The sequence below is a fragment of the Sander lucioperca genome, chromosome 21, assembly GCF_008315115.2.
Source record: "Sander lucioperca isolate FBNREF2018 chromosome 21, SLUC_FBN_1.2, whole genome shotgun sequence".
Taxonomy (NCBI): Eukaryota; Metazoa; Chordata; class Actinopteri; order Perciformes; family Percidae; genus Sander; species Sander lucioperca.
In genome coordinates this window covers 24,234,735-24,262,656 of record NC_050193.1, presented here as the reverse complement: position 1 = coordinate 24,262,656, position 27,922 = coordinate 24,234,735, and the positions used below count along the sequence as shown (strand labels likewise).

Here is a 27,922-nt window from a genome sequence, read left to right as displayed (position 1 = left end):
ATAATTTTTTTGGGCTTTTCCGCCTTTATTTTTAATAGGACAGCTAGGTGAGAAAGGGGGAAGACATGCAGGAAATCGTCACAGGTCGGATTCGAACCCTGGACCTCTGCGTCGAGGCATAAACCTCTCAGTATATGTGCGCGCCATGCTCTACCCACTGACAACCCGGCCACAGCAGCATCTTATTTTATATTATATGCATGGCTGAGTATGCCAACTAATTGATTATTAAACAGAAGTCAACAGACCAATTTTATTTTTCATGCAATGAAAAATATATAATACTCTTTGCTTAATACTTCATCAAACAACCTTTCTCTGCCATTTGAACACCAAACTGCTCAGGGGACTGTATAGGAATATATTCAATATATTCAATGCAATTAGCAGCAGGTGTGCAGGTTAGCAGGTTTTTCATGGAGGACATTTTAAAGTGTCCTTGTAATTCTTCCAGTAAAAAAACGTTTTTTGTTTTAAACCTTTATGATCTGAACTAGTATATGAAAGTCATGTTTGTGTTTGTATCATAGGGCTACAGATCAATTAATTTTTTTCATGCAATGAAAAAAATATATAATCTTTGCTCAATACTGCTTCCTGAAGCCTTTTTATGCCATGGATGAACTTCATAATTGCACCACGTGCATAACTGCTTAGTGGCAGGTGGGCAGGTTGCAATTAGAAGGGAGTAAACAAACAAGGAATGGGCATTTTTCATGTCACAGCACGTAAATCACAAGTGTAACTATAACAATGATGGCTGAATTTCATTCAGCTGCTTCAGTTTCAGGGTCCTGATATTGTGCATGCTGGCTCACTGTTACACTGTCATGGCTTACTTAGACACTTAAATAAAACGTGGACATTGTTAATATCAGTAACGTTAGTCAAAATGCTATGAAATAGACCTATTGACACACTGCTTTGCAGATGTGCAGATAACGCAGTACCCACACTCTTGCTTCCTTGCTTGTTCTTTGTTGCATCCCATGGACACTCACCGTTTGGCTCAGGAAAATTATAGCTTTCTGTAAAACAAAACTAACAGAAATGATTTAAACTCATCATATGAAATGGAGGAACATTTAGCACACGTACAAGTGTCTGGGCCTCAAACTCTTTGTTGTTAAATACAGTTAGACACTTCAGGTTCAGTTCCTTTTTTACATGAAACACTCCGTCTCACTTCCTCTTAAATGGTCTCTAACTCTCAGGTTTTCTTTCACCCCAGGTCGATGAGATCTCCATCACTGTGTTCCTCTTCTGCTCGTCGACTTCTCAGCCATTCCTCTCTGGCTTTCTTCACTTCCTGGCCATAATAATCATGAAGTTTGCTAAAGTCCTGAAGTGGATCAAAATCCACCAAAGGCCATTCACCATACAAAGGTGCCGGTCCATTAAGTGGTGTGACGTGAGCATTTCTCCTGGGCCACAGTTTCGGGGACTTTTTCGCCACCACTTTAGTGGGTATTGATGGTGCCTGTAAAGCAGTCCCGGCACTGAAGCTTCTCCCCACCCGGACCACTGCTGTTGGCCCCTGCACAGGGAAGAGGAAGTTAGGGGTGGACTGTTTGAGAGCACTGACAGAGGAGCTGGGACGGGATTCACCAGAGCCTTGTTGCTGTTTAGCTTCTGCAGATGGAAAACAGGAAATTGTGAAAACATAGGTTATTAATAATAATTAATTATAGAAAAAATATGTATATAGCACCTTTTGCAGAGGAATAGTTTTGGGAAAATATTTTCTGGCAGAGTTAGAAGATTGATACCACTCTCTTGTTTGGGTACAATCAGCAGCCGGTTATCTTAGCACTACAGGGGGAAACGGGCAACAAAATGAATCTACCAGCCCCACTATTAAGGTATCTTATACCTTGATTGTTTAATCTATACAAAAATACAAAGTTTAAAAACAACAATTTGAGATTTTAGAGGGGGTTATGTGCTAAGCTTACTGGCTGATGGCTGTATGTGGACAGATATAAGAGTTGCAGTGATTTTCTCATTTTACTGCACCAGAAACTGCCTAGAATAATAGCCTAGAAAAGACAAGAAAAAACGTACAAAAAAAACATGAACTTCAGTCTATACCTAAGAACAGGGCCACACCACATAACACACCTTCATACTGCCTCCCCAAGTCTCTCACCAGCAGGGAGAGGTAACAGTGGCTGGCTGAGAGCAAAGCTTTAACCCAGCTCTCTTGAGTCTGACCATCCCCTGCTGCAAATCTGTAGGTTTTGAGTCCTGGCCCTTCAAACACCAGGGAAAAGGTAAACTGTCCATCAGGCTCCGAGCGCCGGACGGCACACCCCTCCAGCACAATGACACCCAGCAGGTGTCGGTCAGCTGGACGATCCTGGTAGAAAAGCAGGTTTGCCTTCAGGACAAACCACCGCCGCTGGTAGGTGGCATTTCTCTCTTTCTATAAATGAAAATGTCAAAGTAAAGCAGAATTATTACATTTGCTATCACATGGAAATGAGTACTTAAGATTCAGTTATTTCATGTTGTGTATGTTTAATGTTTAGCCTAACCTTTTTGTAGAGATATCCCTCTTTATCTACAGGAGAGGTGCATGAAAGGTAATGGGTCAACATCTTCTCATGGAGCTTCATCCCAAAACCTGAAGATGAGTATCTACATTAAGAATGTAAAATACTAAAAACTGCATGAAATGTAGCTGTAGAACATATTCCAGAAATAGTGACATGATTTTACTGTAACTACAAACCATAATCACTTTTTTATTAGGCTCAATTCAGTAGATCTTTAATATCCTCCAATTATCCTCACACTTTTTATTTGAGGCCCCTTGTCATGTTTCAGTTGTGTATGATTTGTTTTGAGTTCCACCAAAGAGATGTGTCTCCCTCTGGAATGGTTTTGCCTGAATATTTGTTTGAGCCCCAAAGAGGTAAAATTATCTCTCGACCCCTTTAGATTTATCTTGTGACTCTTTGGAGGGGCCCCATCCCTAGGTTTAGAACTGCTGGAAACTGTATATAAAGAACAAAAACTAGCCCCATCTTGACCGGCTACAACAACAAAAATACAACTTACATATTGATGCATCAGACAGAGGCCACTTTTCAGCAGTACTTTCGATCCTTAAAGTACATTTTGCTTGTATTACTTCTGCACTTTTGCTACTTATGATGGAATATTTTGTCATTAAAACATACACTTTTACTTGAGTAAAATATATGGATACTTTATTCACCATGGGGTATTTATACTGAAAACTGTATGAGATGTAGACTGAAACATATTCCAGAAATGCATTAATCCAGGATTTTTCTTCAGCAAAATATTGATTGAAATCATCAAGCAAGTTTTTTTTTTCATTTTCCTGTTAAGTTCACTTCAGTAGATCTTTATTATTATTATTATTATTATTAATAATAATAATAATAATAATAATAATAATAATACTATTATTAGGAGGATGCACTTGAGGTTTAAAAGCAGCTGTCAGTGTTACCCAGTGAACTAAAAACCAGGACTGTTACTCCAAATGTACTGAATTAATAGAACTACAGTCAAATAATATGCATTTATTAGTAATAATGACAATAACAGTAATAAAGCCAAGGCAATACCAATACAACATGTCTTGTCCGCCTTCCATATAATTTACTTGTATAGTGACTCAGACAGCAGTGACAGAATAGAAGACCGTGACTCAGACTTACCTCTGCCAATGTTGAGTCCCTCACAGGGTCACTTTACCCTTCCACACAGTCGCCACATTATTTACATGTACAGATCTCTTCTCCTTGGTCCTTAGAGTTCCCAAACATGAAGCAAATTGTTTGATGCATCCAGAACCAGACAATGTTTGAATATATAGTTTCAGGTTACTACCACTGGTTCTCCCTCGGGTACAAGAGGACGAGTGTTGAAATATAAATAACTCGACCCACTTCCTGGTAACACAATCCTGACATATTATATTCTCTCTCTCTCCTCTCTGCTTGAGTCTGCCCTGAGCTGGCGGATCAGCTGAACCAAGCAGTCACTGATGAGAACTGCTACCTGGAAATGAGACACAGGATGCTTAAGTGGAGTTCGAGGTCTGATGTATTTGCCTCGGCTCTCTCACTTCTGCATTTGTGTTACTTTTTTTGTCCTTTATAGGTGACTTTTATTTTAATCTCTGGTGGTGTGTAGAGCACATGTCCTTTAAGTGGTTGATTCTTCAGGGGGGTGTAGGCTACAGCTTCTTTTCAGACATAACTTGTGTATGACATTCATGGTTGAATCTGTCTCTCTTTATTAATCTCTGAATAAAAAGAAAAAAATGTATCAATTAAAAAAATAATTACATAACTTGTTTTAAAAAAAAAAAGTGCTGCTACATTTCTTTGCTTGTTGAATCTATTTGTGATACACACTCATCCTTTTTATCCTCAAGGAATTCATAATCTAAAAGAGTCCAAGGTGAAGAGATTTACAGGGCCTTTATACTGTGCAGCATGTCTCCACACAGTCTGAATCAAGTGCTGTGGAGAACACTGCAGTTCAATGTGATTCGAACATATCGTCTATAAAATCCTCTCTACACTCCCCACCAGGTGGCGGCGGTAATGCGCCATTGTTTGCCAGCCAGCACAGACCTAAGAAGAGAGGGGAAGAAGAAACGAAAACGAACGTTGCTTGAATTCTTTTTTTATGAAGTTCTGACACATTTCCCAGCTAAATATCAGTTTTCTCGCCTTGTTTGTATAATTTCACACCAAGGTAATATACAGGTTACACTGTATCAGTTAACTACATGTAATCTTACCTCTAACTAGAGTTTGGACTGTGATAACTGCATTATTTGTTTTGCATGCGCTGTTGCTGGCTAACATTTGTAGCAACAAAGCTAACATGAGCTCTGTGGTAACCGCTCATATTCACGACGTTACAATAATCTACTCAGTAAAAGTGTTATAAAGCCACTCGCTAATAGTTGCGTTTGAGGAATAAAAGAGTCACTGTCTTGCCTTCTGTAGCACCATGCCGAAGAGGAAAGTAACATTTGAGGACGGGGACGGGGTGTTAGAGCTGGATGAAGACCTCCCAAACAAAAAGGTAACATCAGTTTTAGCACTGTCCCGTTTACATTGTTTCAGAAACGGGACATCTAATTAGATCACTGGTCAGTCAGTAAGGACTTCAGAGATGTAACTAACCATACAATCCTTGGTGGAAGAAGTATTCGGATTCTTTACCACACTGAAAATATTCCAGCACAAGTAAAAGTCCTGCATTCAAAACCTGTATTTAAGTAAAAGTATGTAAGTAGTATCAGCAAAATGAAAAGTATGGTGCATTTACTGCTGTAGATGTTTAAGGCTGTGCTACTTCTAACTCCTTTATTGGGTAGTTTAATTTACAACAATGCATCATATTCTATAAGATCATATGTTTTCAGCTTTGTGAAGATGCATTTTCCAACAGAACTTTAAAAAAGTGTAATTAGCTTAAGAAGTAGGATACTTTTCTCAAAACATGAAGGAACACTTCATCCTTCATTTCATAAGAAAAACACCAAATTTGGAGATGCATGCTTTCCCCCAGGCAGGAAAGGTTTGACAAATTGTAGCCTAAAAATCAACTAAAGCTGTCAGACAAATGTAGTGGAGTAAAAAGTACAATATTCCCCTCTGAGGTGTAGTGGAGTAACAGTATAAAGTAGCATTCATTGGAAATACTCAAAGTACAAGTACCTCAGATTTAGTTTACTTGGTTACATTTCACCACTGCAACCATATCATTTGACAACTAAATGGTCACAGGTGAAGAAATACCTTTTATAAAACAAAACATCATCCAATCACAGCACAAACAAACAGCACCCAAGTCATCGCTGGATTTCCATTGGTCCAGTGACGACTGAACCTATTGCACAATTGCACCTGTGACTTCTTAAGCTCTGCAAACGACGAGTTTGTCAGCTAAATCAATGACAATGTTGTCAGGACATGGAAACAACTGACTAAATATAAACTACTATACACTATAAATAAATATTATATGATGTTATATGTAATATTTTCTTTTCTTTCATCTACTGTTGAACCAGATTTGTGAGGTTGTGAGTGGACCAGGCTCCAGGTTTAAGGGCAAACATTCCCTTGACAGTGATGAAGAGGATGAAGGGGAAGAAACAAAAAGCAGCAGCAAATATGATATTCTGGCCAATGATGACGTGGAGGGTATGTCCTGTTTATTATTTGCACTGTAACTATGAAGTGATAGATGGCAGCGAGCTGGTCTCGCTTACTTTGATATGACATAGTACTTCAAATATACACTTATTGAATGTACCAAAGGGCGCATACACTTTTGAGTATATCTTTACATATTCTTCACAAGTATACATTTCAATTTGTTTTCAAGTGTTAAGGAAGCAAGCTCTTAACAAGAGGCTGAATTCTTTGACACTGAATATGTTTTGTCCACTTCTGCTACATACAAATGCCTTGAGTGTGGCAAGATAACGTTGTTGCCTAACTCAATCATGTCACCTGAGACCATGCCAACTGTGTTTTCAGGCCAAGAGGGAGCCACAATTGACTATGACGAGGGAGTTTCTATTACACCTTTCAACCTGGATGAGGAGATGCAGGAAGGATACTTTGACTCCGAGGGAAACTATTTCATTAAAAAGGAAGAACAGATTAGAGACAACTGGCTTGACAACATTGACTGGGTAATTGTATTTTAAGGGACTTTTGCTTCATGTCTAAAAGCTTTCCAAGGGATGTGCATTAATATAAGTTACTTCTTCTAGGTGAGAATAAAAGAACAACCTTACAAACAAAAGAAGAAAGGTCTCGGAGCCAAACGGAAACGCAGAGCTGGGGATGAGGATGAGGCTGAGGAAGAGAAACAGAGAGAAGAGAAGCAGGCAGGCGGAGAAAACAATGAAGAAGAAGAAGAAGAAGAGGAGGAGATGGAGCCTGCAGAGGACCCGCTGGCATCCTACACGCAGCACCAGCTCACTGAAGCTGTGGTCGAACTGTTGCTACCTGGGGAGACAGTTGCCAAAGCGCTCCGTCGGCTAGGAGGCCTTGGAGGAAGAAAGAAGGGGAAGCTGAGGGAACAGAGTGAACCCACGGAGGAGACCAAAAGGGATACAGAAAAGCTCGACAGGCTCACAGCACTAGCTGACAGATTGGTTGGATCTGGGATGTTTGAGATATATCAGCAAACATATGAAAAATTGGCCTATATGATGAAGAGCATGAAGAGCAAGCGACCAGCTGTGGGGAAGAAACCCGGTGGTGATAGTGATGACGAAGATGAACTTGACATGTTCGCAGATAAATTTGACGAGACCCATACAGGCAGATCGGAGAGGGAAGAAGACGAAAAAGGTTGCTTAGTGTTACTTGTATACATTTGCCTTCAATAGTACAACTATCTTGTTTTGTTTAATCCAGTTTTGTCTTCTTTTTAGTGAGTGATGAAGTCATGTGGGAGTACAAATGGGAAAATAAGGATGATTCAGAGGTTTTCGGCCCTTTCACCAGTCAGCAGATGCAGGTATTCTCTTCCATCAACTTAAAATCAAAGGTTCTTCAACAAAAGCAGTTCTAGAGTTTGTGATACAGTGTACACCTGGTATTGTATGGTTTTTTTTTTGATACATTGGATATGTATGGCAAAATATGGAACAAAGTAGGCAATGACATCAGCTCCAAGTCTTTGCTTTTGTTTTGACATTCTGGTTTTGTAAGCACGTGTTAAAAATTATCCGATCAAACTTGGTGGTAGCAGTCGGAGGGGACAAATGATGGGGGGGACAAAGCTAGTATAACTGGACGAGACGAATCAAGTATGCATTTCAATTTCCAAGACCACTTTATGCTGGTCTCAGTGCAGTTAATTTGGTCCATACCTGATTGTTATGATGACTGATTATGACATCCACAGACACACCAAACCAAGAATTTGCTTGTGTGACAACATTGTCAAACAACAGCACAGTCAAAAACAAAGCAAATTTAGTATGTGTACTGATATCCTTGTGTATAATTGATTGTGGCAATTTTCAGATGTGTTGTTAAACGTGTTGCTCATAACAGAATGTTTATTGTAAACAACATGTATGGAATTGGCACCCTGCTTATGATCTCAATCAAACAAGAATGATAAAGAAAGAGAACATTGTAATAGTAAAAAATAATAGAAAACTGTAGGTTATAATTTTAACAAGGGCTTAGAACTAAAATATAGAAAGGTGTACATTCTTAAAAACTTTTGTTTAATTGTAATGTTTTCAAGTATAGAATCGGGACACAGTTCAGGTTTGTTATGCTCATCATTATAATAGAAGTGTATGTCTATTTTAAATTTTATAATCATCGTACTTATTACTTGCACTAATACTGCTAAATTAAATGGCAACTTTATTAAGGCATTTCCCATTTTTTTCTGTTTTTCTCCTGTATACTAATGCAAATTTAGAAGTAAATCCCATTATGTTTACAAGATTATTGGGCTGCAGGCTGGTTCTACCTTTAACCTCAATCTGGCCAGGTGGGATTTAATCTTCTTATTGTCTGTTTTGCAGGGTTGGGTGGATGAAGGCTATTTCAGCACTGGTGTTTACTGCAAAAGGGTCGACCAGGATGGAGCTCAGTTCTACAACTCAAAGAGACTCGACTTTGAGCTGTTCACATGATTTATGTCCAGCAGGAAATTAATCCCAACCATCACGATCACCCTCAGCAGTCATGTTTTGCCCTCAATCTTTCTTCAATCTTTTCACCCAGGGCTTTGCTGGCAAATTTATCATTTTAACAGGGGCTTTGTTTTCTGTATATTGTTTTTAAATAAATAACTGATGTATGTGGTGTTGCTATCAGCCATTTGTTTCTTATTGTTTTTCTTAGAACCAAATCCCATTGTGGGTTTATTTTAAGGCTCGTTGACAAGAGAGACAACAGATTTCATTCTGATAATTCAGTGAAGTTTACATGGCAATTCCACTTGACATTCATTTGCACATTGACATTTAATATAATTATTTTTGTTAAAATAATATTAAAAATATATTACTGTAGTAGCTTATGTACTTGCTCAATTCAACATTTTTCCAAAACTTCAATATTGAATAGCACTTTTGCCATGAAGACAGTGTTCTAAGTGGACTATAATATAGAGATGTTAACTGCACAGCTTCAAGAATTCAGTTAGATACCCTTTGTACTGTAAGATTATATCTACTTTGTATATCGTCACTAATACATCAGTGTTACCTCACAAGATTTATAAAATATCGAGCCAATTCAAATTGTTTATATTCTTTCAAATCCGAGTATGCAAAATGTGTTTTTAGTGTCAGAAGTGACAAGACAAGCGAATTTTGGCAGTACAATAAAAAGTGTAACAATTAGTGGATCAAAAGAAAATAAATCAGCATTAAAGTCACCTTCAAGCAAAAAATGCCCATTGATGGTTCCAGGTTGTCAGATGTGAGAATGTGCTGCCTTTCTTTGTATTTATAGTAAATTGAATATTCTTGGGTTCCAGACTGTTAATGACAGCGCCTTGTGCTCTAGGATATTTTGTAGACCAACTTTATTTTTTGATAGTCAGACCAAACAATTAATCGAGAAGATTATAGGCAGTTCAATGTGACAAATCCTTACATTTTCACTGGCGATAATTTAATTGTGACTGAGGTGCGCTTAATTAATGTTATTAAATTAACTATGATTCACCGCCTCGCTTAATAAAATATGTGTCTAAAGATACTAGGTTACCCGAGGAGAGTGATAGAGAAAGACATGGCTCTGCCGAGGACATAAACGAAGACATTTGTCTTCGCTCTCCTATTGGACGACCTCCACCTACGACGTCTCAAAGATTTCTCTAATTGGTCAGATTTCAACAAGGCTTTCGGGGCGGAAAAGAACTCGTGCTGTGATTGGATGATCCGTCTGTCTGGTTGTTGGATTTGTAAAACGGATACATCTGCCAGAGTAGCTGTAGGGCGCCGTCCGGCATGTCTTCTTGTTTACGGTGAGGTCGGAATACTATTCTGCGGTCCAGCTAAACGTTTCTGGTAAGTGTGTTTACTGTGATGTAGCATTAATAACTATGCAAATAAACTACAAGATCAGGATATGTCTAGTTAGCCCATATAAAGCACTTGAACGTTAGCAGAAATGACAGCTCCCGGCTACGGCTATTCCCCGGTGCTGAAAGTGTATATTACACACTGTGTATATCGGCGTCAGCCAAGCAGCCATGCAGTGTTGACGGGGTATAAAGCTCTGCTCAGATGTGGCTAAAGTGTTTAATTCTCACTATTTTTATGATGGTTTACATTACGATAAATAGCATACGATAACGTTGACCAATGTTAACTTACGTTAGCTCCCATATACAAGTTTGAATACGAGTGTCCATTCCAGCATTTAGACCTCGCTCAGTTTTAATCGAACCGCTGCTTCCATTTGATTAAAAACATTCACTGAAATGCATTCCTGTTTAATTAGCTAGCTATCTAGCTAGTTTATTTGCATCAGCTTGGTTAGCAAGGTTATTAATCTAGATGTATCCAACCTTTCGCTAACGAACTGTAAGTGCAAGTGGACTCCCGTTAATATGATGTGCCGACGACAAAGACTGACAAAGAGAGCTCAAATTCAAAACGAGTGTTTTTTGTGATTTTTCCACAAACCTAATTATTGTAGTGATATTGAATATAAAGGGCATTACTATATTTACATCACCGTTTCAACCCTTAATGCTGATTAAAACCAACATTTGCACAGTAGCCAATAACCTCCACCACACTGGTACCATAATACATTTAATTAATTCCTTGTCATGCCACTAGAGATTACATATTGGTTGAGAAACAAGTGTTAAACATTTAACAAGGTATGTCAACGTTTGACTCCCTAAAAAACATTTATCTCAACCAGTTTTACTGTGCCAGTGTGTTAATCTAATATAGGTCAAATTCTCCATGAAAGATCTCACAAATACCTCTCGACTGTTGTACTACTCTTGTCCACTTGGTAAATATATTGTTAAATCTTAACGTAGTCTAGTCTTTCTTTTTTCCTTCATTAAGTTACATAACATTATATCACTATATTTTGATGATCAAACTAGGGCTGTAACATCATCGCAGTGACGTGACACTAGGGCTGCAACTAACGATTATTTTCATAGTCAATTCATCTGTTCCAAAAAGCCCAAGATGACATCCTCAAATGTCTCAAAGATACTCAGTTTACTGTCACAGAGGAGAGAAGAAACTAGAAAATATTCACATTTAAGAAGCTGGAATCAAAGAGTTTTTACTTTTGTCTTAAAAAATTACTCAAACCGACTAATCGATTTATCAAAATGGTTGGTGATTAATTTAAGAGTTGACAAATAATTGATTAATCAATTAATATTTGCAGCTCTGTAACACTCTGGCAGCGATTACCTCATCATCGCATTAGTTTTTCTTTTGGATAATTTTTTTTGCGAGGATTTGATTGGTTTCTTTGTTTTATGTGTTAATAAACTGAATATCTTTGATGTTGACTGTTACTTGGACAAAACAAGACATTTGAAGAAGTCACCTGGGGCTTGGCCATGTGATGGCCATTTTCACTATTTTCTAATATTTTATATACTGAGAAAAGTCGAGAAAAATAAATAAGGATTTAAATCGATGATGAAAAAAATTCACTTGGGAAAAATAGGAAAATATTAAAAGATCTTACTATTCTTCATTTCAGAATAAACCATCATCCCATCCCAGAGATCAAAGAAGTAAGTGAAGCTTCCTTTTTAAGACCTATTTTGAAGTGCTTTCATACTGATATGATACCCCACATGTTTGTTTGTTTTTCAGTTGTTGTTATTTACAGAGAAGGGCAGACGAGGAGAGAACGAGAAAGCAAGGGGATGTTGACTTATCCCTCTGACTCGCTCCCTCAGATAGTTTGTCCAATGGATGAAGATGCTATTCCCCCAAACAGTTTCTGTAGTGCATCTCCCCACCGTGAACCTCCACCACCTTTCCTCCCCCTTTCCTCCATCACTCCCAGGTATAGTTGTCCCGGCACCTTTTGTTTTCTTTTGCTGTAAGTGTATTTTCCCCTCCTTGCTTTTTGACACTTTTTTTCCTTTTATGGACTGATCGATTTAGGACTTACAGACAGTAGGAGTACGTGCTATGGAAATGTTGCCAATATCTGATGTTTTGATCATTTTCATCAGTGCTGGTATTAGGCAAATGCATTTTCTCCATTGGAATATTTCTGGTATAAAACTGTTATGCATTGTGCAGATTAAGATGTGGTCTCAGCATCTGATTACAAAGGACTACATTTTTTTCCCAAGTGTTTTCAGTTACCAATGGAGATGAGCAGCACAAGCTATTTCACCAGAAATGCAGAAAGCCTGTAATATTTATTTTGAAATAACGTGGTCAAACAGCAGGTGGATATAGATATTGACAGTCCCACCTCTGCTGAAGAAAAATGATCGTAAATGTTTAAGTGGATCTGTTCCCTGCAATTAGAACCAAACGTGTTTAAGAAATGCTCAGAAAGTTTATCATCAGTTAACAGTTGGCTGGAAATTATCACATTTAAGCAGATTAGGTTATCACAATTATTATATTTATGCTTGATATGTTGCACATAAGTTAAATATTGGTTCCGGTAAGGATGACGTATTTTTAGGCAATTTTGTATCTGATACTTAAACAGATTAGGGCTGTCCCGAGCTGATTAAAGGCATTGGTATCAGCTAAAATAAAGCTAATAATATCTAATTCTTTCCTGGCTGTTGTCTAGTTTGTAAGGTAAAAGAAGCATCACTTTGTAATTGCGCAACCAAAAGTGTAGAGTGTTTTTGTAGTCCCAAGAACTCCAACAGAGTGATACATCCTCTCTCTAGCTAATCGCTTCACGTCAATTTCAGGATTTGCATTCTCCCGGTTAAACTTTTATCCATATCATATCAATAATTTAAGCTCCTCAACTTTATAGTTTTGATTCATGACCTTTAGTATTCGGATGAATTAGCTCATGAAGAATAAGGTATCTGTATCAGCAGAATCCCATTTAAAGGACTGGGATTGGGACATCCCTAATACAGATGCATTGTGCTGTTTTGTTTCTCAGTGTAACAAAAATACTGCATATTAACTTTGATTTTTTGTTATATATATTTTTTAAACATTCACAGCTGTGCCAATGATGGAATATCTGGACACAGAAAGAGTGGCCACATTCAAGAGATCAGAGCACAAACTCTTAAAAAGCAGAGGAATACAGACAACGGAGCGGCTCACAAACCATCCACACAAAATCTGTCCCCCACAAAGAGACAAAGGGAGAGTGCGAACATGGTAGGAGTTTACCTCAAAAAATCTTTTTCAGACATACTTCAATAATCAAACGAGTCACTACTCATGCATCTCTCTGATTCGTAGGTACAAGTGTCACAGGCCAAGTTGTCAAGAGTTGAAGGCACACGTGTACATGAGAAACAAAAGGTCAGTTACATCTTTTCTTGCTCTAGATGTTCTTGCACTCAACCCTCTCTCTCTGTTGGTCTCTCAATCTGTGTCTTACAGTCTGTCTGCATGCCAATGATGGTACTTTTCATGTAATAAAGCTTTCGTTGTGTCTAATCTGTTTGTGCGGTGGCTGTGCTGTACAACTGTGTATGTCAACATTGGAGACCTGTGCAGTGAACGGAGTGTGAGGGTTAATTGAGTGTTTTAATCCTCCTTCACGGTCTGCTGCATCTGATGCAGACAAGCAATCAAGTGTCCTAATGTGACCCACTAACAAACACAATAGAATGCAATGTATCTTCATTGTCTACTCTTGTTGTGCAAAACTGTAGAGGTAAACCAGTACCAGTGTTTTAGAATCAGCACAATGACTGTAATCAAGTGGCTGTTAGAAGTACCAAAGTACCAAACTCCCTCAGTTTTTGACCAAAAATCAACCTTTTTTCAAATCTAAAATTAGTGCAGTAAAATTCCTATTCTTTGTTATAAATGTATTCGCAAAGTACTTTTGATCAGTTTGGTTTTCTTGCACTGCTTAATTTTTTTATAACAACTGTTTACGTATTTATTTTGCAGGACGGATTTGATATTAGTTTTGCAGCGGAGCGCCAATATAAGTAAGTGTTATAGCAAATTCTTCTCAGCTTGTGTATGGCTGATAATCATTCAGTTAGAAGTGTTTACTTTCTTACATTTGTATTTATTTGGTGAAACTGCTCACAAACATTATTTTTAGGCATGTGCACATTTGAATTGTATTATTCTAGAAGGTTTAAAAAACAGATACTGTGTATATGAATCCGTTTGAAGAACAGTCATGTCTGTGAGCAACCGTGGCCAGAGTCTGTGAGGCAGGCATAGTTCAAGTAGCTTTCAATATGACCTACAATACCCATCCAGTGGAAAAGGGGCATAGATGTTTGCATGTTTTTATGAAGTAATTTTAATTCTTTTTTTTTTTTTTTTTACATAATGACACTGTTTCTGCCTTGTGATTTGTTTTTTGAAAGTCTAATTTTCCTTTTCTGTTATTCTTACAGTGAAAAGGACCAGAAAAGCCCACGGAAGAAACCAAATGGCTCTGCTGCAGAAAATGTAGTTGAGCAGTTTGCTGATGATACCACACAGAATCTTGACACCGCTAAATCTGACATGGATAAATGCGGCGAATTAGCTGTGGGACACAATGCATCTGCCCCAAAGGGATGGGTGATCGGCCCCTTGTTTCAGTCATTCAAGTCGAAGATGGCCAGTTTCACGGAGATAGTCATGACTCCTGTTAAACTCTTCAGAGCTAATAGTCCTCCACCATCCTTGGACCATCCAGACAACCTGGATGAGTGTGAGCTACAGGCCGATGGAACATTTGATGTTGAACACTCAGAGCCAAGTGATATGTTTCATCCAGAAGCACAAAGTGAGAATGGGAGTCGGGACGCTGAAGCTAATCAGCAGAGGCTCAGTAAAGTAGAAGGTGCAGGAAACGCAAAAACTGTTGCTCTTAAATATTCAAAAAAAATATCCTTTGAGGTGGAGTTCCCAACGCACAGCTCTGAACATGCAGGGGAATGTGAAATGACTCAGAAGGAAAAGAACTCACCTGATTCTGTGCATTTGCAACACAGTCCCTTACCCTGCATTGATTCTGAGGAAGTTTTGGAATCTGTTGGGTCCGTTATTAGGTCCTCCATACTGTTACAGCCCTCTGTCAATGTAAGTGCCTCACATGAATCCAAGTTAAAGATGTCCTGTGCTAAGGAGGACCAGAACAGCAAACTGATTGTCCAGCTGAAACCACTGCCTAGGAAATGTACAGCAAATAGATCTAGAGTAAGGAAAATTACCTCTAAGGCTTTAACATCTGAAGTCAAAAAGGAACAGTCTGAGGTTAATGATGGGCAGGTTTCTCACATGACTCCAGTCAAATCAAACAAAGCGGGCTCAAGTGAGATTGACAAAATGCTGTCATTATCTTCCTCAGTCTGTCAGGCTGACACCGACGGTCCTCAGCCGGATGGTGAAGGTGATGGCAGGAAAATGGAAAGTCTGGTTCGCCGAAGCCACCAGAAAAACTTAAATGACAGTGCTATTAGAAGAACACTTGAGCCTACTTTAGACACTCCACAGCTGGAGTGTCAGCTAAATCCTTCAGCTGCCGGTCTTGGGACAGCAAAGAGGGGGCTGAAACTGGACTGTCATTCCCAAGACTTTGTGAAGAGGAAGAGATTGACGGCAGATAAATGTACTAAGGATACAAAAACACAAGAGTTATTAAATGTGGCTGCAGAAAGTGGCATTGAGACATTGAGACCACCAAGAAAGGAAGTTGTGTCGACAAATACCATTGTAGATAAGGAAGAAATGCTGAAGCCTGCTCGAAAAAGACAGACTGTTTCAACAAGAGCAAATAAGAAAGGAAAAGGTGGACAAGAAATGCTTGCTACGATAAATGAAACGGTGTTAAACACACAGACCGAAAGTTCCACTGTTGTGATGTTGGTTTGCTCACTGGATAAAAGCAGCGGTGTGTCAGAGAACAACCGAAAGGGCAGCAGCAAGGTGAAGCAGCCCAGTGGTTCATGCAAAAGAATGAAGACCAGAACAGGTATCGGTAAACCTAATGTACACATTGATGGATCAAACAGTGGGGATCTGGAAACCACCGTGGCAATCACCTCTACAAAACAAGCTGACCAGGAACCGTTATCAGAAGTCCTTGTCCGTCCTGGCATAAAGAAGCTCCAGAGCACAAGCGAGTACGGGAATGTCAACACAAAACCACGAAAACGGAAATCGCCAAACCAAGCGAGTTCAACTCCACAATCGAACAGCACTTTGGTTACTACCTCATCAGCACCATTCATGGAGCCATTTGAACTCACGCTCGCAGATTTGAATACTTCCCAGCAAGTTCAAAAAGAGGATAGCTCGAAAAAGGAACTGAATCAGCCGTCCAAGAGACCCAAAAAGGGTTTCAGAAGTACTGTTAAATCATCTGCGTCAGCTGGGAGTCAAGAGACAAAGCAATATTTCCATAACCTTCATTTGATAACCAAAGAAAACCAGCCTAAAGAAGGCAAAGGTACAATCTCAATGGACCGTGTGTATTTTGAAATGACACCTTTTGAAAGTAACCAGCAACCTGTTCCTTCACCCTCCCAACCTAATGTAGCCTGTTTTGTACAATTGGATAATGATGTTAAGCATGCCATCCATGGGAAAGAAAAAAGTTCTGCCTATGTGGCAGATGAGGTATTTTCCACTGACACTGAAGCCAGTACCCACAGCAGCATTAGTGTCTCTCAACTAAGGTCTAGTGCAAGAAGGGTTAACATTAAGCCAAGGAGATCAGATAACCAAAGGAGAAAATGCAGGATTTTGCATGGTAGGACACATAAAGGTGAAGAGGTGACAAGCTCCATCACTATGGACAATGCAGACCTGGCTGCAGCAAGTTCACGCTCAGCAGGAAATGGCTTGTCAAGACGCCTGTTGCGCAGCTACTCTTGCCCAGAGATCCCCTGCTTTCGTCCCCATGACACGCTTTGGATTTCTTCTTTGCATTTACCCCATCACAGCAGGAGTCACACACCACACCAGTCTTCCCACACTCCTCCTGTCCATCATGCCCACAAATCCGTGGTGCGGGCTCGTCGACACACGGTCTCTAGTGTAGAAGTGGAGAGGGAGATCGCCCCTCTCTGCCTTCGTAAGGAGGTGTATCCATCCAGAAGATCTCTCCCGTATGACAGAGCCACCCAACACCTGTCTCCTAGTCTTGCACTTTCTCCCAGCGCTTCCCTCTCAGCTCTTGCATCTTGTTTCCTCTCAAGCCCCCTGGCTTTCCTTTCTAAGAAAGTTGACAGCAGAGGAGCTGCTGCCAGCCCCAGCACTTCCACTCATGTTTCCTCTCCCAGCTCCTCTTCTTCCATATACCCTCCAATATTCCTCCAAAGAACTGACTCCTCCAATGCTGCGTTGGACTATAGCATTAGGTAACACGCTTTGTAAAATCTATAATAAGATGTTTTATTGTGGCTTTGATTCTCAAATATTTTAGCTCTGTGCTGATATGAACTCTTGGCTTTTTTGCAGTGGGAGTCACTTGCAGTGTGAGATTGAGAGAAGACAACAGAGTGAAGAGGACGATGATGGCGAGGACACAAGCTCATCCAGTCAGGAGTTTGAAGATGTAGGATTGAGAGAAGAAAAGGCTTTGTCTGATTCGGAAATTAAGGTATACATTATTGTTCACAAGTGTAATGACCTCTTGTACTAAAGGTGTATAACGCATTGTTATCATACATCATTTTATATTAAATCCCTTTACATTTTTAGACTGTTTATTATACAAAAATAAGTTTAAGTTTCAATTCGACTTTACACTGGCATTTGTCATTTGTGTTATGACTTGTACATTTCTTCCGTCTGGATTTACACTCAGTAGACAGTTTATAAGGTACTCCTAGATAATACTAATGCAGTCCAACATGCCATGCAATAAATCATTCCTTCATAAAGGTATAATATTAATTTTTGGTTGAAACCGTTTTAGGGGTGTTGATTTAACTTTATGGTGATTTGGTGTAGGGCTGTCCTCGATTAAAGAAATTCTTAGTTGACTAACACTTATATGATTTTGTCGATTAATCGATAAGGTGATATAATCGACAGAGCTGTGCTCTTTGAGAGGTGATTAAGACTAGAAAAGCACAATATAAATGTAGTTAATGAACCATCTGTAAAACTGAGTTTCTCCACAATTAATCCTGCAAAAGCACCACTTTAAATCTTGTGTTTACCAGAAATGTGCTCATAAGTTTCTTGGAAATGAGTAATTAAGCATGAATAAGCATTAAAAAAAAAAATGACTCATCAACTAAAGAAATCTTAGTCGACTAAGACCAAAACGACCGATTAGTCGACTAATCGACTAAGAGGTGGCAGCCCTAATTTGGTGGTAGGTGTAGTTTGTGGTGTCTTTGAATTGTATTTCGTTATACTGAGAGGGGTTTTTAATTATCCTTCCACAGCATCAATATCAATTAGGTTTGGCTGTAGTGGTTATTGATCATAGGAAAGGAATCATATCACAGTAACATTTAAAATGCCACTAAATATTTAATTACTGCACTTCAAAATCAAAATTGCACTGCATCACTGGTTAGCCTGAGGTCTGCCCCTCGAGTTGGGACGTTCATAAAGAGATTTTCCCTATGTTACTCTCTTATGTCATATATTTTACCTTCTTCAAAAGGGATATACTTTTATTCACAGATTGATGCAGATTTCTATCATGTTTTATAATGTGTTTAAGCCTCGATCAGTGACATTGTCACAGCGCTTGCAGAATGACTTATTTCATTAATCCTCTTGTTCGTCATCACAGGTGGTGCAAAAGCATGAAGAACGAGGGAAGGTGTCGTCTATTAGAATTCGGAAAACTTTACCCAAACCTCAGAACAACCTGACACCCATGGGCCTGCCCAAACCCGTCAGGTAAATACTCAAATACATGAGACTGGAAGTTCACTCTAGACCTCGGGAACGGTATGTGTGATAAATGAATCTCAATTCAAAGGTCCACATACTCACTTTTGGTACTTTAAAGTGCATCTCACTGCCTTTATCAGCGAATGGAGCTGGCTAAGCAATTATGAGTGTTATTTCATTGGTGTTTAGCTGAAAGTATTTAAAAGTACTCATCTCGATGCTTCAGACATTTTTCTTTTTTTTTCTTTTTTTTTTGTTGCAGCCAAGAGAGCTTTCAGCATATGCGTAACTAAGTTGCTCTAAAATCACTGAATATGCTGCATTTGTTTATGCACTTATAACTTATCAAAGGTCTTACTCACACACTGTATTTTTTGACTCATTGTTGACCTCAACAGATCAAAATGATGTCTCCTTTACCTCCTACCCCATTGTCAAGATGAGCAATAGAAAAAGTAGTATTATTTATATGGATTGTGAATAGTAACACACAGCAAGTCCAAAGGGAAATCTTAAACAACCTGGCTGGCTGATTACCAAACACTGGGTCAAATGCAAAGGTCTATAATGTCTTTATAGATGCAGCCTTTAAGTAAAAGAACTTCTGTTGTGATTATAAATACACAAGGACATGTTTGATAATTTACAGCAAAGCCAAACACATGCAGTACTGTTAAATAGTCATGCAAAAGTCACTCTGCCTTAAATTAGGTTATCGTTTGAAAGTAGGACAAATTCTATCGGGTTACACTCTGCCCTGCCATTAAAAGTGAATTTGTGTCAGTGTCGATACATGTCGGTTGTCTATTTAAAACTCTGATCAATATTCAGACTGATTGCAACACTGTTTTCCCCCCTCATGTTACACCACAGGCTGAAAAAGAAGGAGTTTAGTTTGGAAGAAATTTACACCAATAAGAATTTCAGCAAACCCCCTGAAAGGTAAGGTCAACATTGCAATACTGACTATAAATGCATGTTAAATGATACATATAAACACAAAAAAACACACAATATTTCCTGAAGGTTAACAAGTCAAATACAGTAAGACGATGTAAATTGCAGCTTCACCCCCATTCCCGTTAGACGTTGGAACAATAAAACCAACTCTATATATGGCTCAATGCTGTGTTCCTGGACATATGGAGTTGCAGAGTCAAATCTTTTAACATACAGAGCCATTTGTTTCTTTAAAATAATGAGTCAGACATTTCATAAATCTGTTGTTTTCTTTTTAAATAACTCAACATGCAAATGTTTTTGCTACACAATAGAAGGGGCTTGGGTGAAGCCTTGCTTTAAACATGTTCTAGACAAGTCTAAGAGGAACTCTATAGCCCACACTTGCAACCCTGTGATGCTCATTACACACCATATAACAAAACTTTTGGATGGATGGAAAAATGGAGGCACATGCTCTGTCCCAATTCCATTCTACATGTCTTTATAGTGTACTGTTTTTGCACTTAGTATACAGGATGTCAAAATACTTAACCGATTTAAACTAACAGGAATAAGTACAATACTTGTGCAGTCGGTCATCAAACTTTGACTTAAGTAAGCCACTATCATTTGAACTTCACAAACAAAAAGCAAAAAATAAGAAGTTATTTATTGTCTTTTAAAATTGCATTGTTGGAGTGTTTTAGGGGTGTCTCCCACTAAGAATTTTCATAGTCGAATCAGAATTGTTAAGTCCTATCGTCGAATCATGTAGTTGGGGGGCCGCGGTGGATGACCCGACGACCGTCGGTCACGGATCATGGAAAGTGAAACTTAAATCTGTCATGGGGCGGTTGGATTCACTCACTTTAAACAGATTTATTAAAAGCTTCTTTCTTTTCACATTTTTTTTATTTGCGGCAATATGTTATTTATATCATAATAGGCTGTATATTAACTTACTGTGAGAAAACGGGTAGTTCTATGTCAAATCTGCAGACTGGAGAGTTGCAAGTAGCTGCAAGTTTCAACTCGTCTTGCCGTGAATATTTGGTCTGGGATGGGCTTTACGTCTGCAAAGATTCGACTGTGAGACTGGCAGTCGAATCGGGCTCCTTCGATCGGAGCATCAAATATTTGACTATTCGGGGTCACCCCTAGAGTATTATGTACTTTTATTTTAGTGTGAACACCCTATATACTCAAAACTGAGAATTATTATGCAACGTGGATTTGGGCCACAGCCACAGCTTCACCATCCTCAGATGGTTTGCTGCTAGGGAGGCAAAGTTTGACCCGAGGGTGGCACCAGTGGAAAGATCATACTGTTACTTAAATCAGCTGCATCCGCTGCTATTTTGGTTTCTATACTTACGTAATTATTTCTAAATAAAGACTTGTTATACTCCCTTAACTTTCTGAACTTTCTCATTGATAAGAATTTGTTACTTGGGTTTCAGCCGGCTGGAGACCATATTCGAGGTGCCTCTCAATCGCCGGAATGGCTCGGAGTCCTGGTTTGGCCAGAGGCGTTTCAAACGATTTTTGGAGTTCCTAGATGCTGGCGAGGCCAGAAGACCAAAAAGGCCACTTGTTGGTGTTGGAAAGGCAGGTATTTCATCTTCCAGGACGAGACGAGGTGGCTTCCCTAAAGACGAGCCGTCCCTCAGCGTGCAGGATGTGGACTCACTTCTCTGTGCCAAGCTCGATCAGCTGAATTTGTGGTTGATACACGATCAGAAAGACAGTTGACAGATGCCTCAAGGCGATTGTTTGGCAGCCATTAAAAAAAACACTGCAAGAGATCATTTCTATGTAATGTATTTCCACTATATAATAATGAAGATTCACATGGGAGTTTTCCAGCTCTTACTGTGTTAGCACAATCTGTGTATGATTGTTGTAGTGACAAGTTATTGTTGAAGAATTACGATCTGTAGAATTTGTAGCCTGGTGCTATGAAGAACAATACATCATAGCACCAGAAGTGTATTGCTTCATAGAAGTTGGCCATAAACATTGTGGTTACTGTAAATGCATTCTACACAGTAAATTGCTTTTTTATGTCATTACTGCACTCAAACAGCTGCCGTCCATTTTCCCCCGGCCGCTTTCCATCTGCGATAAGTGAAACTGTCTAGAAACAAAAGTTGACATCCTTGATTTACCCACTTGTACAGTATCATAACATTTTCAGTCAATCTTCAGTTCTTGAAATCTCAGTCTTACCCAGAGAGTTACAAATCTGCACAACCTCCCTGGGTCAGTGATGATGCCATTTTGTTACAGTGACTGTTGTGCCCTGTCACTATTGAAAGATAGCATTTTGTTACATGAGTAATCGTGACCTTGCAGCATTATTGTAAGTCAATCCATAAAGGCAGCTATTTTTTCTTAAATGCTGAATATAATATAAACATGCCAGCAAGAGATTTGTATTCGCTGCAACCAATTTTACAACCAAGTTTCTGTCCATGAATAAATATGTACAGTCAAGTGTGTCTGCAATCAGCATATGTTAATCATTTTACTCAACTCAGTACTCTATTCAATTATTTGTGTTTATAAAGTTATGGCTTAGGAAGTTTTTGTTTAAAATATAACTTGAAAACAATACGGCACTCCAAAGAGCATTTCTAATCAAGAGTGGAGGTGTCCAGATACCACTGGTGGTTGGCTTTTAATTACCTGTGGTTCTCTCTGAATTGTTTTGTGGTATCTATATTTGTATTGCAAATGTAACTTCTTGATGAACTGCCTATGTATGTATTTTTCTTTTCAGCCACATTTTTATGAGGTTGCCTTAACTGTAAGATGTTCTGTTTAAATAGGTGTTTTTTAGGCATATTTGTAATCGTTGCCGGTTTCATGAGGGCGTGTCAAGATCATTCAAACAACTCAGAGCACAAACATTTTGTCATTTTATTATGAAATAGTTTCCTCTTTATGTTTGTATAAAAGTACGACATATTGATACATTTTACATTAATAAAGCTAATACGGTAACCATGCAATAGTGCCAAAATACGTTGGCAACGAGCAGGATCTAGTTCTGATGAAGCATTGATCACTGCCTTGCCATTTGTTTTTGTTTTCCCAGTAGAAACCCAATCTTTGATGTTTATGTTGCTACTTTTTGGATTTACAGATTAGGTAATTTATTAGCTTTTGTAGTATCTGAAGTATATACAGTATCTAAGAATAAGTATGTTAAATTGTAATGGCATTTAAGGTGCAACAATATTAAGGATTGGGTCATTACTGGGGAATGACAATTCTGATCTTTAATATATAATGTATAGTGTCATGTCTCAAACTATAGTTAATGCTGGATTTTATATGGTTGTTTAGATTTTAAATGTTCATATATTGTTAAATAAATATTACAGCATATAAAAACATGTAAAAGTTGTAACGTTTTTGATAGTTTTCTCGAGTGGTTGTTCCTTGTATAAAACTATTATAAATGGTTAAGTAGAAAAGTGGAAGCAGGGACAGCAGTCATTTTATCAGCACAAGACTAAAGCAGTCTTTTTGTGTTTTGTGTAACAACCATATTCTTCACATCTTTATGGCTTTTAGTAGTTGATACGCAGCTTTGTACCGTCCGCTGTCTGTCTCCATAAACATCCAAAAGTCTCTCCTTTGGTTGTCTTCTGTAGGGGTTTATTAAAGTTGATCAGTCTCGCAGAGTGAAGAGATATGAGATCAGTGCCATCAGTATGGGAGTTAAAGCCAGAATGGCAACCCAAATAACAATGGAGATAATTCCAAATTTCTTTGCCCGTTTTGAAAACGTTGCAGCTTTCTCTGGATCTGTCGTCGTCTCAGCCTGTTGATGTTAAGACACTATTTTAAATGGAAAAAGTAATACATGGATATACATAATGAAGCTAATACCACTGATAAAGTACAATAATGTAGTTTATAATTTAGTCTAGTTTTTTTAATTTAAAAAACTAAATAACTGCAAAATCAACCAGTGGCAACCTTTCCTCTGTCACAAGTTTAGCTTTCACATTATAACAAAATACTGAAATGGCCACGATATATGTCCTTATTTGGTGTTATTACAGTGTTTTATGTTTAATATGGTATGTGAGCTATATATTTGCCAAAATGTCATTGACAGACAGAAATGTACAGTAGGCCTATGTTGTCCCAGGGTGATGCTATTTCTTTGGGATTTGGAAGGAGTAGGCTACTGTGCAAAAAGACCCATTAACGTCAATAGCAGATGCAAAACAATGAAAATCCATTGTATTTAACCATGTTTTACACCAGAGGCCTGTACTACGAAGCAAGATTTGGCGTTAACGAGGTAACTTCAGGTTCAACCCAGGGTTTTCTGTATTACGACGGTGGATCACTTGTTACCGGGTTCAATCGCCGTGGTAACTTATGCTGAACACCTAACCTAGTCGGGAGCAGGTTATTGGAGATTAGAGATCAACTGGTGTAAAAGCACCGCCTACTGACCAATCAACACTCCATTGATAATGGCGTCACCGTTCGTAGAAGATCAGGCGGAGAGAGAGAGGGGGAGGGGGGAGGGGAGAGAGAGGGAGAGAGGGATGCGCTCATAAAAGTTAAAACATTTAGAGACCGACAACCCCGTTAACATTCCCTGATGGGTATTTTTATGAAATAGATTTTAATGGGAGGGAATTACATATAGGCTATCGGCATCTTCCACTGCCAGGGTTGCAACTGAAATAATAGCTAAAGCAACGGCAGTTTATGGAAAGCACGAGTGTAATTATGGTCAGATCTTGTGCCTGACTGATGGGGAAGTGATATTAATAAGCGTTGTGATTTACGCACAGCGTCGGGTATTTTTTGCCAGGTTTCCTTTCTGTTTTAGGAAGCAGCGACTGTAGGCTACTGCGTTTTGCCTGTAAAACCGTGCCTGTGTTCTTCATATTTATGTAGAATTATAATTTGCTCTTCTTATATAAAATATCCGGCTCTGGTAGATGTTTGCGATTGGTCATGCTGCGCAAACACCGCCTCTTTTATGTGAACGCGCGCGTCGCTGGATTGGGAAACCCTGGATTGATTGAACTAGTTGTTAACCAGCGTCGTGAGACAGTTTATGCGGGACCGCGGTTGTTAGGTTAGGTGAAGCCGGGTACTGAAATAAATCCAGGGCATGTTGATCTTGATTCGTAGTAACAGGCCTCTGGGGTCTCTGGCACCACAAACAGAAATAATAGATAGGCCCTAATAGAAAATCGAGAAAAGACATCAAGTAACAAGGTGTTAAAGTGTGTGCGTTTGAGCTGTTAAAGAAGGCCTGGGGTAATTTAGCACCACAGAACAACACAGAGCAACCAGCAGGAATGTGGAATTTGCAGCTTTGACATTTTTGACTTACAGGTGAAATAGAAAACAAGAGCCGGACAATAAAATACCTTGACTGAATTTATCAGAGCCTTGATTCCGATGCACGAGATCCCACAGATAATGCTGCAGATGGCAAGTTTCCTGTGGTTTTTGTCACCACAGCAGGGGGCAGCACCCTGTCTTGTTAATTGATTTTTTTGTGCGTTGCTTGACCCTGGGATGGTACTCAGTGGGACATCTTCACCCACATTTATATGTATCTGATGTGATGTAGACATTTCTGCAAAACATAAGAACATGTTAAAGAAAGCGTAATTTCATTATTACTAAAACCATCATTTTGAGTGAGTAATGTGCAAATGAGGGCTGAAAAGCAAAGGACAATTTTAGGATTTGTCTGAGTGAACTGCTTTATGGTTTTAACTTTGTTCACAATTGATATAATTGTTTGTTTTTCAAGATAAAGGGACATTTATGGAACTGGTTTCACCCTTTGTGTAAGGTCAAGCCCTGCTTGGGTAAATGTTTAGTTCATTATATATGTGTGTACTTAAATACCCATAGTCTGTAAAGAACACCTGTGTATTTTCTTTTCAGAATATTATACAGACACAATTGGACAGATTCTCACTGATTACATGGATTGTACTTGATCTTTTCTTATCTATTTATGTTCCTGTTTACATTCTGAACATAATAACCTGATTGCTGACTCCATGTCCCATGTCAGACTCTCTATTGTTAAACCTGAAAAACACAGCCCTGCATGCCTTCTGCCAAAACACTTATGACTATATAAAATGACAAAACCCCCACAGAGAGTGATGGATTTGTTAAGGTGTATACATATTTAAAATGTCCTTCAGTAATAGTATTACAATTGTACCCCTTCTTAAACCTGGCCTATATGTTTTCGACTCATAATGATTAGTCTACATGGTCCAATGGGAATATCAGTTTTTTTTAAGGGTTAGAACTTAATCTCCTTGTGGAAAATGCTGTTATTTCCCTTGACAGACGGCCTAGGAGGTGCAAGCTGGTGCTTTGATTTATGCTAATACAGAGGAATATGTTCCCAAGTTGCCCTTGTGACCTGTGTTTACCTTATATTATGAGTTTATAAGGTTTGATGTGTTTACAATAAGCAGTTTGACCTACTGTCCTGTTGCATAGGCAAGACAATCCCAGTTTAAAGAATTTAAAATAAATATGTCCTACAAGTCTAAACATGTTCTTCAACAAAAGTATGTTGAACAGTATGCTCTCCCTAGTGTGTAATTACTCTGAACTGGGTATTTCCAACATTGAAACGGAAGTGCAGTTTGAATGGTGTAACATGGAGCACAGACAGTGTCAAGAGATCCCTGTTAACTATACAACTGTTGTTTTTTTTAAAGCTTGAAAAACTTGTACGATCACACTTTAAAAAAAAAAAGTTGAAACCTCCCGCTTGGCTTGTTAAGGTGACATAAGATATGAAATGTAGTTTATCTAATCTCTGATTCAATCACAGAACGCCAACATACTCTGCGTGTTTGTCACTTTGGGAAAATGGATCAGCAGTGTTAGAAAGGGGTAATAGTAGTTTCATCATGTAATGTTACACAGTTCTGTAAATCATTAGCAGTGAGAACCTTAAGTTCAAACCTTAGTTTGTGGTCTGTGTGGATTACTAAATGTGAGTTACAATGATTCAGAAGTTTCTGTTCTGTAAAACATAATCTTAAAGGTGGGTCCCGAAGAAAAAAAGGGAGTACATAACAACTTGACCTGATGATACACTTTAAACACAATTACACCTCATTTAAGGGTTATATTCCTAATTTAAAGTACAAACCTGATCAAATTTAAAAGGCTCCTCAGTCTGGATACACTCCTTCAGTGAAACAAGGAATCTCTTAGTTTGTCCAGTGTGTGGTTCAGAGTGATATTAAGGTCTTAATGAGATGGCAGGCAGGTGTATTGTCTTCTTGTCCCCTCAACAAAATTCCACTCTCAAGGTGAGAGCTGCCACATGAAGCTTCTTCCTTTTACATATGAAGGTTCAGTTAGGATCTCCACACGTGGTCATCCAAACACCACGGCTGTCGTAGTGGAAGTTCAAAAGACAAACAGCTCTGAGGCTCGACCTCTCCCTGTGCCATATAAGTTGTTGAATGACGGAACTGAGAGCTTGGACTGAAACTCGGTGTGAAACTTCCACGCCCATTTATTGTGCAGCCTCTATTCTTCTTTTCTGGCTTGCCTTCCCACACACACTTTTTTCACTCAGTTAAATTAGTTTTCATATTCTGTTCTTTGGAATCGATGTTAGGTTTCTTCTCTTTGTTAGTTACAGTTCTACACACTGTAAAGTATCACAACCTTTCCCTCACTTCTTTCCCATACAGCATTCCAGAGAACTTTAGGAAAGGTGTGTCAGCACTTGTCTCGACTTGGGGTGAAACAGCTACAGATTCCAATCTGCCTCATTGTTTTCTAAATTATCTTTGAAGAATAAACAGATCTTGTGTTTTTATCTTCCATTCAACAGCTCATTCACGTTTTGCTCAATCATTGCATCTTGTATTATTTTGAAACATACACTCTTCTCTTGGGTCT

At 38.7% G+C, this 27,922-nt stretch overlaps 3 protein-coding genes and 1 long non-coding RNA gene across 8 annotated transcripts; 2 read left to right on the top strand and 2 right to left on the bottom strand.

Moving 5' to 3' along the window:
* Positions 1 to 470: 470 nt before the first annotated feature.
* Positions 471 to 4,135, bottom strand: zgc:153733 (uncharacterized protein LOC556313 homolog). The gene is made up of 4 exons (XM_031318860.2): positions 3,696 to 4,135; positions 2,538 to 2,626; positions 2,122 to 2,425; positions 471 to 1,632 (listed from the first exon to the last, which is right to left on the bottom strand). Exons 2-4 carry the CDS (start codon positions 2,616 to 2,618, stop codon positions 1,223 to 1,225), a joined length of 795 nt encoding a protein of 264 aa, XP_031174720.1. The 5' UTR covers positions 2,619 to 2,626; positions 3,696 to 4,135; the 3' UTR covers positions 471 to 1,222.
* A 447-nt stretch (positions 4,136 to 4,582) lies between these two features.
* Positions 4,583 to 8,867, top strand: cd2bp2 (CD2 (cytoplasmic tail) binding protein 2). Its single transcript, XM_031318858.2, has 7 exons — positions 4,583 to 4,743; positions 5,001 to 5,079; positions 6,074 to 6,206; positions 6,546 to 6,703; positions 6,785 to 7,370; positions 7,454 to 7,539; positions 8,570 to 8,867. The coding sequence occupies exons 2-7, from the start codon at positions 5,005 to 5,007 to the stop codon at positions 8,678 to 8,680; spliced, it is 1,149 nt and encodes a 382-aa protein (XP_031174718.1). The 5' UTR covers positions 4,583 to 4,743; positions 5,001 to 5,004; the 3' UTR covers positions 8,681 to 8,867.
* A 1,044-nt stretch (positions 8,868 to 9,911) lies between these two features.
* Positions 9,912 to 23,328, top strand: prr14 (proline rich 14). 5 transcript variants are annotated; one of them, XM_031318848.2, is made up of 11 exons: positions 9,912 to 10,066; positions 11,748 to 11,781; positions 11,880 to 12,059; positions 13,207 to 13,369; positions 13,454 to 13,516; positions 14,117 to 14,157; positions 14,581 to 17,535; positions 17,636 to 17,777; positions 18,930 to 19,039; positions 19,907 to 19,975; positions 21,436 to 23,328. In XM_031318848.2, exons 3-11 carry the CDS (start codon positions 11,917 to 11,919, stop codon positions 21,725 to 21,727), a joined length of 3,978 nt encoding a protein of 1,325 aa, XP_031174708.1. In that variant the 5' UTR covers positions 9,912 to 10,066; positions 11,748 to 11,781; positions 11,880 to 11,916; the 3' UTR covers positions 21,728 to 23,328. The 5 variants fall into 5 exon arrangements, with proteins under 5 accessions (XP_031174708.1, XP_031174712.1, XP_031174710.1 ...); XM_031318852.2 differs by having other exon boundaries at positions 9,919 to 10,066; positions 11,950 to 12,059; XM_031318850.2 differs by having other exon boundaries at positions 9,919 to 10,066; positions 11,864 to 12,059.
* Positions 23,072 to 27,620, bottom strand: LOC116063866. Its single transcript, XR_004108390.2, has 3 exons — positions 27,159 to 27,620; positions 25,390 to 25,601; positions 23,072 to 23,807 (listed from the first exon to the last, which is right to left on the bottom strand). It is a non-coding gene; the product is annotated as an uncharacterized LOC116063866 (long non-coding RNA).
* Positions 27,621 to 27,922: the final 302 nt, after the last annotated feature.